Genomic DNA, 15,383 nt, shown 5'->3' on the forward strand with positions numbered 1-15,383 from the left:
GAGAAGCTTTATTTTAAAGGCAGTTTCTTTACAAAGCTGTGGGCAGCCCAGAGCACCTCTCATATAATGGCATTGTCTCAGACTAGGAAATATTTGAAGTTTGGATCTTCTTCTGATTGCACAGTTATCATTTGAAATGTGTAGGCACTGCCGCAAGTCATGCAAAGTCTAATATTAAGAATATAACTTCATAGTGGTTTATTCTTAATTATTACATTTTCAAGGAGCTTAAGAATTTGAAATTAATTATGCAATTTATGTAACAAACCCGATGATGATGTTCAGTGATGATGACCATCATCATCATCATCATCATCATCATCATCATCATCACTAAACATTTACTGAGCAAAGAATTTATTTTATGGCTCTGGTAGCTAGTAAGTCTTGCAGGTAGAACTATGTAATCCCTGTCCCTTGCCTGTAGGAGCTTGCCATATAGCTCCACATTAACCTCCTGAGCATTTTGCACTGGGAAGTTTATGTTGTTCAGTGTCAGGAAAACAATCAGTCTGATGAATCAAAGTGCCAGTCACCTTTGTATCCAAAGGTTCTAAATCAGTGTGCTTTGCTCAGGTGGTCTTTGCTTAGTGATCCTCTCCTGATCCTCTCCTGAGTCCACCCATGCAAAGTGATAATCTTCCAGAAAGTTAGGATCCAAAAGAAATTTCTTTTTTTTTTTTTTAAATTTTTAGAGACTTTTATTCTCTGAGAAAAATTATTCCCACACATGTAATAAATCTATAATCAAGATTGGATTGATTAAATGGTACATTGTTATAATTGGGAAAAAAAACTGAGACTACAATAGAACACTAACAGTGACCATTTCTGAAGTGTGTTTTTAATGCTGATTTTGTTTCTCACATCATGCTTATAATTTTAATAAGAGAATTATTTTTAAAAGATTGAAACAACATTTTGGGCCATATATTTTAAAATAACTTGTTTGTGTATATCCTTTTGACATTGTCCACATCTCTTCCCTGTGGACCACGTAAACACTTTTTTATCCTGTGATTTTCATTGCAGCTCCCAGCAGGGGTTGTCTGCCTTCTTGCCCCAGTCACCAACAAAAGAAATTTCAAAGAAGACTATTATCATAAAATCCTGATTTTACACTTAAGTTTTTGAAGAGCTTCATCATATGTCCCCTAGTTGTGCAATGCATCCTCACTGGTAGTAGCACAGTATCCGGATTCATGTCATTTCTTATGTTCCCAACAAGATGAAACTCCTGTGACTTTGGGGGAAGGAGGGAGCAGAAGTGACAGAGTTGACATTTTCTTGGGGATGCTAATATCTCCAGGGTCTTGCAAGTCTAACAGCTTCTTTTCTTCCAACTTTGTGTTTTAGGTAATATAGAATATAGCTGCCCTGCCACGAACGAATGTGAAATCACAAAGCGCAGACGTAAATCCTGCCAGGCTTGCCGCTTCATGAAGTGTCTAAAAGTGGGCATGCTGAAAGAAGGTAAGGCACTTCTTTAATGTCCCTATGCTTTAGGTTTGGGGGGATGGGATTTGGAGGTACAGGGAATCCCACTAATTTTAGAAAAACTAGAAAAGATGGGGTAGCAGTACCCAATACGCCTTCTTGGCCCCTAAACTTTCTGATACGTCATCGCTAACTGCTTGACATTAACCAGAAGGACAAGGTAGGTCACATCTGATTTGCAGTTGAACACACAAGGTATGTTTCACAGTCCTGGTCTTGTCTACTTTACAGTTTGCAGAAGGAAAGAGATGAAGACAAACAATCAACTGATGTCTTTTTGCTTTTTATGTCATCAACAGGTTCATAGATTTTGTAAGATTTGTTCTAATTAATTATACATGAGAGTAGAATGCATTTTGACACATTATACATAAATGGAGTATAACTTTTCATTCTTCTGATTCTGCATGATGTAGAGTTACACTGGTCATGTAATCATATATACATATAGGATAATAATGTCCAATTCATTCTACTATCCTTCTTACCCTCATACTCCCCTCCCTTCAGTCCCCTCTGTCTAGACCAAAGTACCTCTGTTCTTCCCCACCCCACCCCTCATTGTGAATTAGCATCCACATATCAGAGAAAACATTCAGCCTTTGGTTCTCTTGAGATTGGCTTATTTTGCCTAGCATCATATTCTCTAGTTCCATCCATTTACTGGCAAATGCCATAATTTCATTCTTATTTAAGGCTGAGTAATATTCCTTTGTGTATATTTAATACAATTTTTTAAATCCATCCATCTGTCAAAGGGAACCTAGCCTGATTCCATAGTTTAGCTATGGTTCACATATTTTTTAAAAAATTAATCTTGGGTTTAAAATACTCTTTCTTTTTTTCCAACCTATTTTCTACTAAAAAGGGTTTGTGATATGATATTAAAATGGCTTTCCATTTGTTTTCAGTCAGAGATAACAACAGACACAAAATATGAACAGTGAACATGTATCCCATGTTAAACAATTTGCCTAAGCTTACCCAGTTAGTAACAGGTGGTGCCAGGAACTGAACCCATGGATTGCTGGATGCCTTTCACCTATTCCGCACATCCAAGGACCTGAAATATTTGTATATTTCAGCATGTTTATCAAGACTGACATTTCAGCTTGGAGATAGAGAAAAATTATTTTTTTCTTTAAAAGACCTACTTATTAGTCTTTTATTTTTTTTTTTAATGTGTCTCTGTGTGCTTTGGAGATATGCATTTTACATATCTCATTTAGACCTTTCTGTTTCCTCCTCTTCAGAAAATGTACCAGCGTTTAAAATAAATATGATAATTTGTAAGTAACAAAGAAAAAATATGGTAAAGTTTGGAAAAATTAGGTTAATTAAATATAAATACCATTGCATCATAAAATATGCTTTGTTCCTGCAATTTACCTTATTAGGTATATTTTGTTGTCACTGGATATCCTCATTTTTTTTTATACCTTTAAGTCCACATAGGCCCAAGTGTTAGTTGAACTTGAGCTTTGGGTGTGTTATTACTAGATCTCATAATTTTATCCAGTTTCTTTCAATTCCAATTTCCTGTGTGCTATGACATACAAGGATTAGTGGATTAGATTATATTCCAGTACATGGAATTTATACCATATCTGTCTGCCTCTTATTTGTCTACTAGGAACAATGAAGACCCTCTTGAATTCTTCTTCAGTTTTGCTTACCTCTTGAAAAAGGAGCTATAAACAAACATATAACTTTATAATTAAAGCATCTTGAAAGGTGATCAACATCCATTATCAAGCAAAAGATAAAGTAAAATGCAAACTGTCCCATGGATGACTCAGTTTATATGTATCTCTATAGGGGTGGCGGAGAGGGACATGGAAAGCAGAAAGATTGGAGAAGGTACTACACTGTGTTGGTATAGGCATGGAGAAGTAAAAAGAGGGAAGAATGGTGTGAAGGTTACACTGGTGAATAAATATGAGGACGGGGATCCTTTGGCACTGTTAGGATTTTTCACAGTTAACATGTTTTGCATTTATCTTCTGTTTGCTAAATATTATTAAGATCCTCCCATGTGCCAGAGGCTACTCTAGGTGCCAGTGACATAAAAATGAGGAGACCAACTCCGTTACTCTCACTAGTGAGAATTTATATGAAAATAACCAAAGGACCATTATTGACAAAGGCACACACATACATAAAACTCAACAACAATCTAACCCATAAGACAAAAAAAGTTTCCTTTTAGTTACAATGATGGCAATTTCTTATTATGGTTGAGGTAGAAAACCTTCTTAGCTACTGCCTTAAACTGCATCTCAGGGTGATGAGCAAAGGGCAATTCAAAATGTAGAGTTGACCCCAGCCTCACACAAAGCAAAATCTAATTCAGAATGTAATAATAAGTGGTAGGCATTTTTTGGTCTTCATTATATTTATATTGCTACTTTGTTAGGCAGTAGAGATTTAGACTAGACTGATTCTTAAGAAAAGTTTAGTTGAGGGATGATTATTTTTTTAAAAAAAGCAAATCAATTGTTTTAAATGTTATAAAAGAAATCTGTATGTGTGTATGTGTGTGTGTGTATCCTACATAAAAGTGTCCTAGATTTGGAATCCCCCTCCTCCAAAAAAAAAAAAAAAAACAAAACTGAAGTACATGGAAACTCCCCTTTATTTCTAGGAAGATAGATTTTTTTGATTAGTTTTATTTTACCACTGTAATTTACTCACCTGATTGTCCTTCTAAGTCTAAACAGAGGAATAAAAAAAATATTTTCCCTTAAACAATTTTTCCAGTTGTAGCTTTTAAGAGGAGCACTCCTGAAGGGTGGCAAGAGTGAATGGAGAGGTGTGAACTATGTTTAATTAAACATTGTTGGTGAAAGTAAACGGGGATCTGCTTATCTATAATTCACACCTCTTCAGTTGCTGTTATCAAGCCTTTAGAGGATCTGTTTTCAAGGGAATTGCTGCTATTTCTGATATGTTCAAATAATAATTCATTTTCCTTTACTTGTTTCTGTCCACTTGGATAGCAAAATCTCAGTTCTCTAAGCTTCACTTCCTCCTCCTCCAAACAGAAAGGTTGGGGTAGTTATAAGTAAATATGGTATATTCTTTTCTCTTTTGTACTTAAAAAAAAAATGCAGTGAAATATTGCTTTACACCCTGCATATAAATGCACAATTATGTTTGGCCATCTCCTTGGCCCAAGACTTGCTTTCTAAGCCTGGAGAGAATGATACCGTCTTAAACGTATCTTTATGGATGTAGAGGGATTTCAGTCCCACGCAGTATGTCAGAGATCATGATGTAGTAAATCTATTCAAATGTAAACCTGTTCAATTCAATTACCAGTCCATAATAAAATTTGCTGCTACAACCCCCGTGTTGACCACAGCAGTCCATACAGGCTGATGGCACAGCGGGTCTGGAAATTGACAGACAAAATCTATTTAAACAAAAAAAACAGCATTAGTTCTAGAATCTGAAATGAAATCAGATTTCAACAGCATTGATGGGAACCTTCTTTCCTTTCACAGGTATTTTTATTCAACTCGCCAAATGCATCCTAGATAAAGGGCTGCCTGAGGGAAATGAAGTTTTCATTAAAAAGGTGGTTTATAGAAAGCTGAGACCTTTCCCATTTTACAAATAATGATTCTTAGTTATATTGAGTGGCATTTCTCCTAATTGAGGAATATACTTTTGAGAAGCTGAGTGCAGTTTGGAGCGTGAAAGGGAAGTGATGGCTTAGTGGGCAAATTCCAGTTGTATCTCCAAGTGCAGAATTAAATTCTTATTAGTTACGCCTTCTCATTTGCCAGCACCAGAATTAATATCTGAATGAATGAATGATATTTGATTTTAATGTTAGCATTTTTAACTTGTGCTTGGGTGTATGTGTGTGTGTGTGTGTGTGTGTGTGTGTGTGTATGAGCGCATGTGCTACTGAGAATCAAACCAAGGACCTCCCACATGGTAGGCAAGCGCTCAATCAAAAATTTATTACCTGTTAAAGCAAAATCAAAATAAACAAACAAAAATCCTCAGAAAATCAAATTAACCAAACAAAATCTCTCAATGGACAGTTGTGTTGGAGAAAACAACATAATGTCACACCATCACAAAACTTTCAGAAGTGCTGTTAGCAAACAATAATTCATTCAAGTCCAAGTGGTGGGACCATTCAGCATCCTGAAACATGCCCTCATCTTTCTCCCTGCTCTACTTTGCTGGTAAACGTCACGAATGATGGGCCGGCATTATTTTTTCAGCATTATACCATACTGTATGTCAGAGAAAACCCATCTATTACTTGATATCTGGTCTCAACATTCCCTTTTCATTTTTTTCAGGTATTGCTTATTTGAAGGAAAAAACAAGAACTAATCAAGGTGTACCTATAAATCTGGTCAAGATTTATTTTTATTTTGATCTCTCTCCTTGGTTATTTAAAGGCTACTATAGGACATACTGGTTCAGTTTTCTCTTTGTCAGTAGCAAACAGGGACATTTTATGAAAGCAATAATTATTTTATGTAGGTATAGAATTCACTGATCAGAGAACTGAAGGACATTTTGATATTTACTGGCACAGTGGGTTTCACTTTGGCAACTCAAGTGTTTTTCTCCTAAACTATTGCAGGTGAGCAAAAGAGTTACATTTAAGCATAACATTGTCTGTTCCCTAGCCCGGTCAGCTTCCATGAAAAATGTAGATGAATCAGACAACAGAAAGGACCAGTTTAATTATTTTGTGCCAAAAAAGTGTGGCATTTACTTGCCTTTAATTTTTTTTTTTTAATGCAAAACCAGGGATTGAACCCAGGACCTTGCCAAGGGAGGCAAGCACTGTATCCCTGAGCCATATCACCAGCCCTCTACTCGTCTTTAAGAAACTGCTACTTGACTTTTCTCATCTTCATTTTTCACCATCTATAATATGATGATATCAATAATAGTATTTACAAATGAAGTGTTGTGAATATTGGATAAAATATTGTGTGGGTCTGGACATATAGCTCAGTGGTAGAGCATTTGCATAGCATGTGGAAGACCCTGGTTTCAGTCTCCAGTAAGATACACATAAAGAAACACACAGGATATTCCAGGATAGGTGTTTACCATGCCATGTGACCTAGAGTGAGGACCAGTTCAAAATTAGCTACTGTTGCCAAAGGCAATAAGAGTCAGCTAATTTTGATCTGGTAAGACTTTTGTCTTACTGTCAGGATTTGCATGTCAGATACAAACCCTGGACCAGAGTCAAGTTTGTAACTTCTCTAAGCTGAACTTGTTTAATGAAAACTATTGGGGTAAAAACAGAGTTACAGCATGGACACAGTCTGGAACATGGTGACCAGGAGATAGGATGAGTTAGAATCTGGGTATCATAGATATCGGATCAACTTGCTGGACCAACCCAAGGTCTTATAAAATTTATTGTGCTTTGACAGCCCCAGTGACCTCCAAGGTTCTTTCCAAAGTTTTTTTTTACAGAAGTACATCAATAAGTGAAAATTTGTTCAGAAATTTACTCTTCAATATGTGTACCTTCTGTCAAATGATGAAAAACAACAGCATAGAAAGAGAAAAGGGGACTTTAGCCCAAGCACAAGTTTTCAACAACAATGTTAGAGGTGAAGAATGCTTCAAGCTAGTGATTTAGCTTCAGAAAGAATTTATTCCTTTATCTGAAAAGGAAAAGGAGGAGGAAGAAACAGCAGCATCCCACTTGGAGGTAAAAAAATCACAGAGTAGAAATAAATTTAAGTAAATCTCAACAAATAGTAATTGAGCTTACCCACAGATCTGGCAAAATATTATGCCTTAGCTTTTAATTCCAATTTTTCCACTATTTGGCACTGTGATTTTTAGCAGGTCTATTGGGCTCTAAGAGTCTTCATTTCTATATGTGCAGGGAAATGGACTATATTCTTTCTATATTGGAATCATGCCAACTATATTTAAAAATGACAGAATGCCTACAGAAACACCATACTAATATATGACATGAAGGTACCATAGAGAAGATGATGATGATGATGATGATGATGATGATGATGATGATGATGATGGAGGAACTGTAACATAAACTGTGGTTTGATAGACATGGATAGTGACTCTTGCTATTTTGTAAATTTTGCCTTAACTGACAACTCCATAAACTTTTCACTTTTGTAGCTTAGCAGGAAATATTATATATATCAGAGTTAAGTGAGGGTTGAAGAAGCAGTAGAGCAATTAATTGGTATGTAAATATTTAGGAATTGAAGTATTGATTATATATTTTGCCTGTGTTTGAAAAACGTTCACTCTTTATTTCCTCACATTTTCTATCTACCATCTCTGTCAATGTATTGAAGTACAGTCAATATAGTTTTATTTCTGTGGGCATCTGAAAACTCATGGATTAGTCAAATTTTATTTGAAGTTCTGTTATTACATTTTTAAAATAAAAATCTTGACAATAGCAGGAGAGATGAGAAAGCCTATTTAATTTTAAATGCCTTGTAAATATTTGCTATGGTGAGGAATAAGTTGTTAAATAACATAGTTATTATGTATTTATAGATATCCGTCCTTGATTTTGATATATGATTTGACATCTTCAAAGTGTTTCTATTACAGAAGTGATCAATGCTATCTATACTTATTTTCCCCCACCTTTTTTGTGGGGGGTACCAGGGATTGAACAACCCACTGAGCCATATCCCCAGCCCTATTTGGTATTTTATTTAGAGATAGGGTCTCACTGAGTTGCATAGTGCCTCTCTTTTGCTGAGGCTGGCTTTGAACTCATGATCCTCCTGCCTCAGCCTCCTGAGCTGCTGGGATTACAGGTGTGCACCAGCCACTTCCTCCACTTTTAAAAGTCTAAAAATATTAATTTCAGATTCCAGGTAGAAAATTGGAATAATATAGTAGAACTGTGATCCTTACCTTCAGGGTATAGTAAAAACAGGTTGGGAATCAACATTTTCAGTAAGTCACTATTTAATGTGGAAAGGATACAGGGTATTCATGTTTAACAATCACATTCAGTACAGAAAAGTGGGACTCTGGGTGTTTGATTCTAAGCATATAAGGAATCCAAGGTTCAGAGAATTTAGTGACTTGTCCCAGGTCCCACTGTAGATAAAGAGGGGACAGAATTGAAAGTCAGGTGTGTTACATTCCTGGGTCCATCTTCTATCTTTATTAAGCTTGATGTAGCCTCAGCAAAATAAGGAATTTTTTCTGCTCCATACTGGGATCACATGCACGCATCTCGTTAGTGACTGGAATTAGTTATTTGGGTTTGGAATTAGGAAAGGGTACTGGAGATTCCAGGAATCAGCCAAATTAATGTGTCTAAGCAAGGAGATTAAGCCTGAGGTGTATATATATAAGTGGTAGACATTCAGAAGGGAATTGGTCTTAGCATTCCAGTCTGAGGAAACTGGCCCCGTACCTGGAGTTTAATGGAGCCTCTGAAGACACAGATAATGATGGAGATCAGTGCAGGAAAGATCTTCACTGGATCAGTAAGCGGCCCAGAGTATTTTTTATAGATGGTGAGTTCAAGTCTGTATCAGGAGCTGGGAGGTCAGTGTGGCAAAGTTGAAGACACTGTCTGAAAAGGATCCTGTCAACTATGTCTAGCTTAAATCCTTAGGCCTGATGTCTTAAATCCATCAAAATTGCCTGTCTCTGTGTAATAGAAGGTCCTTAACTTTTTCTCTGACTCATGGATTAATAAGACTGACTTAAAATTTAGGAAACCTTTGAGTAGAAGAAATGGTAGGAATATGGAGGGTTAGGCAACCTCTCTTCTTCCACAGTAGAGGATTATCTGTCTAGAGGTCCTGTTTATTCTGAGCTATCTCATTACAACCCATAGGATATATGTCCTATTTCTACCTTTTAGAGATGGCAGCTGTGTGTGTGTGTGTGTGTGTGTGTGTGTGTTGGTGTGTTCATATACATGAAAGAGAGCACAAATTATACATTTACTCATTTAGCTGCTATTCTCTCTCTAGCCAGTTGTCCTGAGCCCCCAGGATATAAAGAAAAACTATCTCAGAACTGTTTTGCTGCAACCACAGCTTGAGTCCTGATTTCTGTATGGCACTGGGAACTCTGAGAGTCTTCTGGGTTTACCCTGTCAGCAGGGGTAGCAAAGAGCAACTTACTTGTCTAATTACCCTTCTGTTTCATATTTCCCATTTTCATAAAATGGTCATTTAAAGGGTGTAGCGTTTTCCAGGTAGGCTCCCTTTAAAAAATATAAAGCAACTCAGTTTACTTAGGAACAAGTGGATTTGTTTTTGCTTACTTAAGAACCTGCTTCTTAATTTATTCGGAACAAAATCTCTTTTGTAAAAAATGTCTGAAGAAGACATTGCCAAGGTGATTTTTTTTTTCTTCTTCTCAGTATCATTATGCTGCTAAGTCAAAAACAGAAATTATTGGTAGCAAAATTTGGGTTCCTACTGCCTTCAAAAAGCAGAACAAAGAAAAGGAGAAAGCTTTAATGGTATTCAAGGAAAATATTTCTGTATTAGGTGACAGTTAATAGAACTGCGTTGACCTCGCTGGTATTTCTTGCACTCTCTGTTGTAATATTATTCTAAGAAGTTCCCTCATTAATGCAGAGCATTAAACAAAATTCCCAAGTTATCACATAAGCAATAGCAAAGAGCAACTTCTTTGTGAGCTTTGTCTTGACATTAAGCCATTTGGGAATGTATTTAAGGTGCCACAAAAAGTTATTTCATGTACAGATACTGCATTAGTAGATGGTGGCTTTTTCATGTTTTGTTGATATGAAACTTGAATAGTATGTTTCAAAATGAATAGCCAAGATTCTGAAGGTAAGACTAATAACACATTCTTGGGAGTTTAATATGCATTAGGCTGTGTACTTTAGTTGGATTCTTATTTTTGTTAATCCTTACAATGACCCCCAACGAGTAGATAGTTCCCCACTTTACAGGGGAAATAAAGCTTAGAGAGATTATGTTTGTGTTTGTTAACTTTTCACAACTGTGACAAAACACTTGAGAAAAATCACCTTACGGGAGAAATGATTTATTTTGGTTCCTGGTTTCATTCTGTGGTTGCCTGGTTCCATTGTTACTGGGCTGTGGTGAGGCAGAACATCATAGGAAAGGAGCATGGTAGAGCAAAGCCGCTCACCACACAGCAGCCAAAATGCCAAGAAAGAGGCTAGGGGTAAGGAGTTGTCCTCAAGTATACACCACCCTTTTCAACTAGATCCCTCCTCCTCTGTTTCCACCCCTCCCCAGTATTCCATTCAGATGTGAATCTATCAGTGGATGAATCCACTTATGAGGTCAGAGCCTCATGATCCATTGCCTTCCCCAAATACCCACCTCTGAATATTGCTACATTGGGGACCAAATCTTCAACACAAGGTTATGGAGGGGTATACTGAATCCAAACCATGACAGTAATACTTGCTGAATTTCTCCCGGTACGTGAGGAAGTTTAGATTCTATAGCAGGTGCTTTGACTCTGCTGCCTATACTCTGTATTTGCGTAATACAGTTTCTCCATGTGAACTATAGGAATATTCTAATACACATTTGGTTTGGCATTCTTCATAGGCTGTGGACATCCTGAGATGGTGAGCTCTAGAAAGTTTAATTAGTACCTTCCAGATATTTTTCTTTGAACCAAGACTCTCTTCAGTGCTTCAAGTTCCTCACCTTATGTCCAAAAATAAGTGAACTGTGTGGGAAGGCAGTAAGTGACCTGACATTGTGAGAGATATTTTAGGGAACAAGTTCAAGTTTCATATTAGGATGAGACTAGATCTTTTATGTTGATTTCTCACTCTGAGATTCTTGTTATCCCAACAGAACTTTTGAAATAACTTTTTATCCCCCTTTCCTTTGTGGCACTGGGGATTTGAACCCAGGGCCTCATGCATATAAGCATTCTTACCACTCAGCTATACCCCCCAGTCAACTTTGGAATAACTTAACAGTTACAAACAACGTGAATAAACATCAGCAACACTCAAGGTGTTGAATTCCTACAAATTCTATTCTATTCTATGTTTTTGTCAAACAGGTTAAGGCATTTTGATAAATACAAATAGGAACATGGAGGAAACTTTTGCCTTGTGGCATAATTTCATGCTGTGGCTCAGTTTTTAGGAAATGAACTTCAGAGCAACATTTCTTCTAAGTTGTGGCTTTGTAGGGAGGGATGAATTTAATTCACTGACTTGAGCATCATCTGCCCCAATGTTTTGAGGATGTGGCTGTAGCGTGACACTTGGATGGTGTTTTAGTCAGCTTTTCATCACAGTGGCCAAAATACCTGACAAGAACAATTCAGAGGAAGAAAAGTTTCTTTTGGCTTATGTTTTCAGAGGTTCAATTTACAGTTGGCTGTCTCCATAGCTTTTGGCCTGAGGTGATACAGAACATCAGAGTGGAAAGGTGTGGCGGAGGAAAATTGCTCAGGATGTGGCAACCAGGGAGCAGAGAGAGCAAGCTCCACTCACCAGGGGCAAAATATAAAACCCAAAGCCATGGCCCGAGTGACATACTTCCTGCTACAACCTACCTATTTACAGTTACCACCCAGTTAATCCATCAGTGGATTAATCTACTGATTAGGTTGTAAGTCTTATGAGCTAATCGTTTCACCTCTGAAAATTCTTCCACTGTCTCACATACAGCTTTTGGAGGGACACCTCATATAAAAACCATGACAGGTATTATAGCATTACCCATTTTATAAATGGTGATAATTAAAATACTTATATTTAAACATTTGTCCATGATTCTATTTATAATCCATGTGGGTTCATGGATCATATGTTCCCTGTGTCCTCCTGGATATTTGAAACAATTATATATATATATATATATATATATAAAATCACAATTGCATTAGAATGAGGTAGATAAACTCTTGCATGAGCGAACCAAATATAACACAAAGAATTCTTTCAACTAAATAAATTTCCCTTCCCCACTTGAGTGTTTCAGAGGACAGAGACTGAAATTATAAGAAATAGGTATTTTAGCTCCCTTCCTCCTGATTTTCTTGGAATACTAATAAAAGTTAATCATTTATTTGATTGTCCCCATTTGTCATTTCCATTTGCGAACTTCAAATAGGAAGCCAGCGTTTAACTAATATGGTACAAACTTTTTATTCCTTTTGAATCGTACAAAAATCCTTATGGATTTAGCCCCAAGGGAGGGAAACCTGCTTCAACATTTGCTCAGGCATTCGAAGTCCAGTGACAGCACAGTTAGTGGCAAGGGATGAGGCGGAGAGGCCAGAACATTTAAGACTCCAATGTGGATTTTTTTTTCCCCACCTGTCTCCAAAAAACAGAGTTTTGTTCTTTGTCACAAATAAATACATCAATGTATTGATATTTATGATGTCCTGCTTAAATTTAATGTCAAGGAATTCCGGTATACATTTGAACTGAGCCTTTTTTAGTGAAGTGCTCATTTGGGCCCCCTTCCTAACTTTTTACCTTTTTGGTTAACACTGTGTGCAGTTTCAGCTCCTTCTCTGTTATATATTAGACACGATTCTGTTCATCCCTTAGTCTCCTTCAACTGAAAATGAGCACTGGTCCTTCCTTGAGATATCATTCTATAGTATGCTCATGTTTCTCTCTCCTGCTTAGTAGGTTGAGGAGCCACCAACCAGCTTCCCTAAGGCAAGCTGTCTGCAAAGGAACAAGCCAGCTGGCTTGGCCAAGGTTGATCAATGATGAGAGGCAGGCTGGGTTCCAGGTTCACAAAAGCCACTCAGTGGAGAGTAGGTCAGCGGCTTCCCCAAAGCCAATTAGCTGGCAGAAGTCTGAGGGGCCTGGTGCTAGCCAAATTCCCTGAGCCTGATGGCACTAGTGGGGAGTCCATCCTTGGGCTTCCTGGCAAACTAGACTTAAGTGAATGGCAGATTGTGCTTTTTGAGAGCCAGTGTGTCTTTGTGGCTACTAGAACAAATATCGGGGACCTGCCACTCCCACTGAGCATGACCCACGTAGACTGCACAGCTCAGGCCTAATAATACCTGACCCTTAGGTGTGATGGGCTTCAGCAGATTATCCACGTTGTGAAATTATTTTTTTTAACCTTACTTCAGCTGAAATGCTTTTTGATGTTGACACACATATGAATCATGCCATTAAAAGAAGTTAACATGGAAATGGTTTTAGGGACAGCAAGCATTCTAGAGAACTTTGACAGGAGCTTTAGGATTTCTACTCTTTTAAAAGGCTCCCTTGTAAGTTATTCTTCTTTTATGGATGACAGTCTAGGATGAAATGGGACCTATGGCCACACCCAAAGGCAGAGGTTGTTAGCAGTTGCCCTGGGATCAACCTATTTCTCCAGAGATTGTTTGTTTCTGGGGTCACAGTCTCTATTCTGTTTAGCTCAAAGTATTAAATTTTCATCTATGAAGTCTTTTCTACATAGGCTGCTTAATCATAACTTTAATATGCCTGGACTATTAAAGTCTCTAGGTATCTTGGGGATGTGGAGAATTTAAGGAGCACAATATGTCAAAATGACATAATGTACACTACATAGCTTAAGTCAGTATATGTTTCTAGTTAGATCTAGCTGCCGTTCTAACTTCAGTTTTGTGTCTCAGTTCAAGACAGCACATTGCCCACTTAGGAAGTCAAGTCCATTTACTCGGCTCTCTCTCTCTCAGTTCTCAGCTATAATAAGTATTTTTCTTAAGGCCACCTGAGCCCTTGCTTAACAGCTTTTCTCTAGATTATCCAATTAATATTCAGGATCTAAGCTGCTCCCTCACGTATAAATTTTGGAACACATATCACTTCTTCTTTCTCTGCTGAGCCCCCTCTTTTTTTCTTTAATTTTATTGTTCTAGTAGTTTCCTCCGAAAGCCAGATTTCTTCACAACTTGGTGATTCCCAAGCTGCGATCTCTATAATTATTCCCTCTCTACCCCCACTTCCCATGGACACCTCTTTACTCGCTTAGACATTTAGTCTCTTAGACTCTAGGCCTATTAAGTCTCTTCAGCATCAACATTATCATAATCATTAGTATATTTGAAGCCAATTAAATGGCAATTACTCTGACCTCAGCCAGTCTTAGGCTATTATCAATTTGTGCATAATTTGGAAATATTTGGAAGAAAAATGAATTTTTGCCTCATGGTTTGACCTGTATAAATATTTTTATACGCTACCCCAGAAATATACCCTGTTCTTTATCTCATCTGGAATCAGGGGGGAGCTGCTTTCTATTTACCTGTCAATCCAAATAATACCCATTTGTAAGTCTGTCTACTAACTTTTATTCATCCATCTTTTATTCACCCATACAACAAGTATATTTTGAGACATAATCCTTATTTTTTAAAGTTCTAGGAATTAAAAGTGAACATGAGGCTAGGCAGAGTGGTGTGTACTTTAATCCCAGTGAAGGATGAAGCAGGAGGATCACAAGTTCAAAGCCAGCCTCAGCAACTTAGCAAGGCCCTAAGCAACTTAGTGAGATGCTATCTCAAAATAAAACATAAAAAAGGACTTGGGATGTGGTTCAATGGTTAAGTGCCCTGGGTTTAATCCCTAGAAACAAACAAACAAATAAACAAAAAATGAATATGACGAAGTTGAGGATGATGGTACATGCCTATTGTCTCAGTGCCTTGCAAGACTGAGGAAGGAGATCCCTGAACTTTTCAAACTCATGAGTTTGAAAGCAGATGTGCATCATGGAGACCCCATCTGGAAAAAAAAAAGAAAAGAAAGAAAAAGAAAAAGAAAAAGCAGATATGATGGATGAGTTTTTGCCCTCATAAAATTTATGATCTGATCCTTCATAGTCCTGATGACTTAAAATTGTATAGCTCTTACCTCTTTCTGAATATCACCAGTATTTGTTTGCATTCTG

General features: G+C 37.3%; 1 protein-coding gene across 15 annotated transcripts in view; it reads left to right on the forward strand.

Moving 5' to 3' along the window:
• The window catches only part of Esrrg (estrogen related receptor gamma), a 600,595-nt gene that overhangs the window by 442,027 nt on the left and 143,185 nt on the right, over window positions 1–15,383 (forward strand). For all 15 annotated transcript variants that reach the window (XR_011703969.1, XM_071600071.1, XM_071600070.1 and 12 more), the window contains one exon: window positions 1,357–1,473. Coding sequence is in view for 14 of the 15 variants with exons in the window: in XM_071600071.1 (XP_071456172.1) it covers window positions 1,357–1,473 (117 nt within the window). In the remaining variant the exon portion in view is untranslated. The remainder of the gene's footprint in view (window positions 1–1,356; window positions 1,474–15,383) is intronic.

This window comes from Marmota flaviventris, chromosome 12 (assembly GCF_047511675.1).
Source record: "Marmota flaviventris isolate mMarFla1 chromosome 12, mMarFla1.hap1, whole genome shotgun sequence".
NCBI classification, from domain to species: Eukaryota; Metazoa; Chordata; class Mammalia; order Rodentia; family Sciuridae; genus Marmota; species Marmota flaviventris.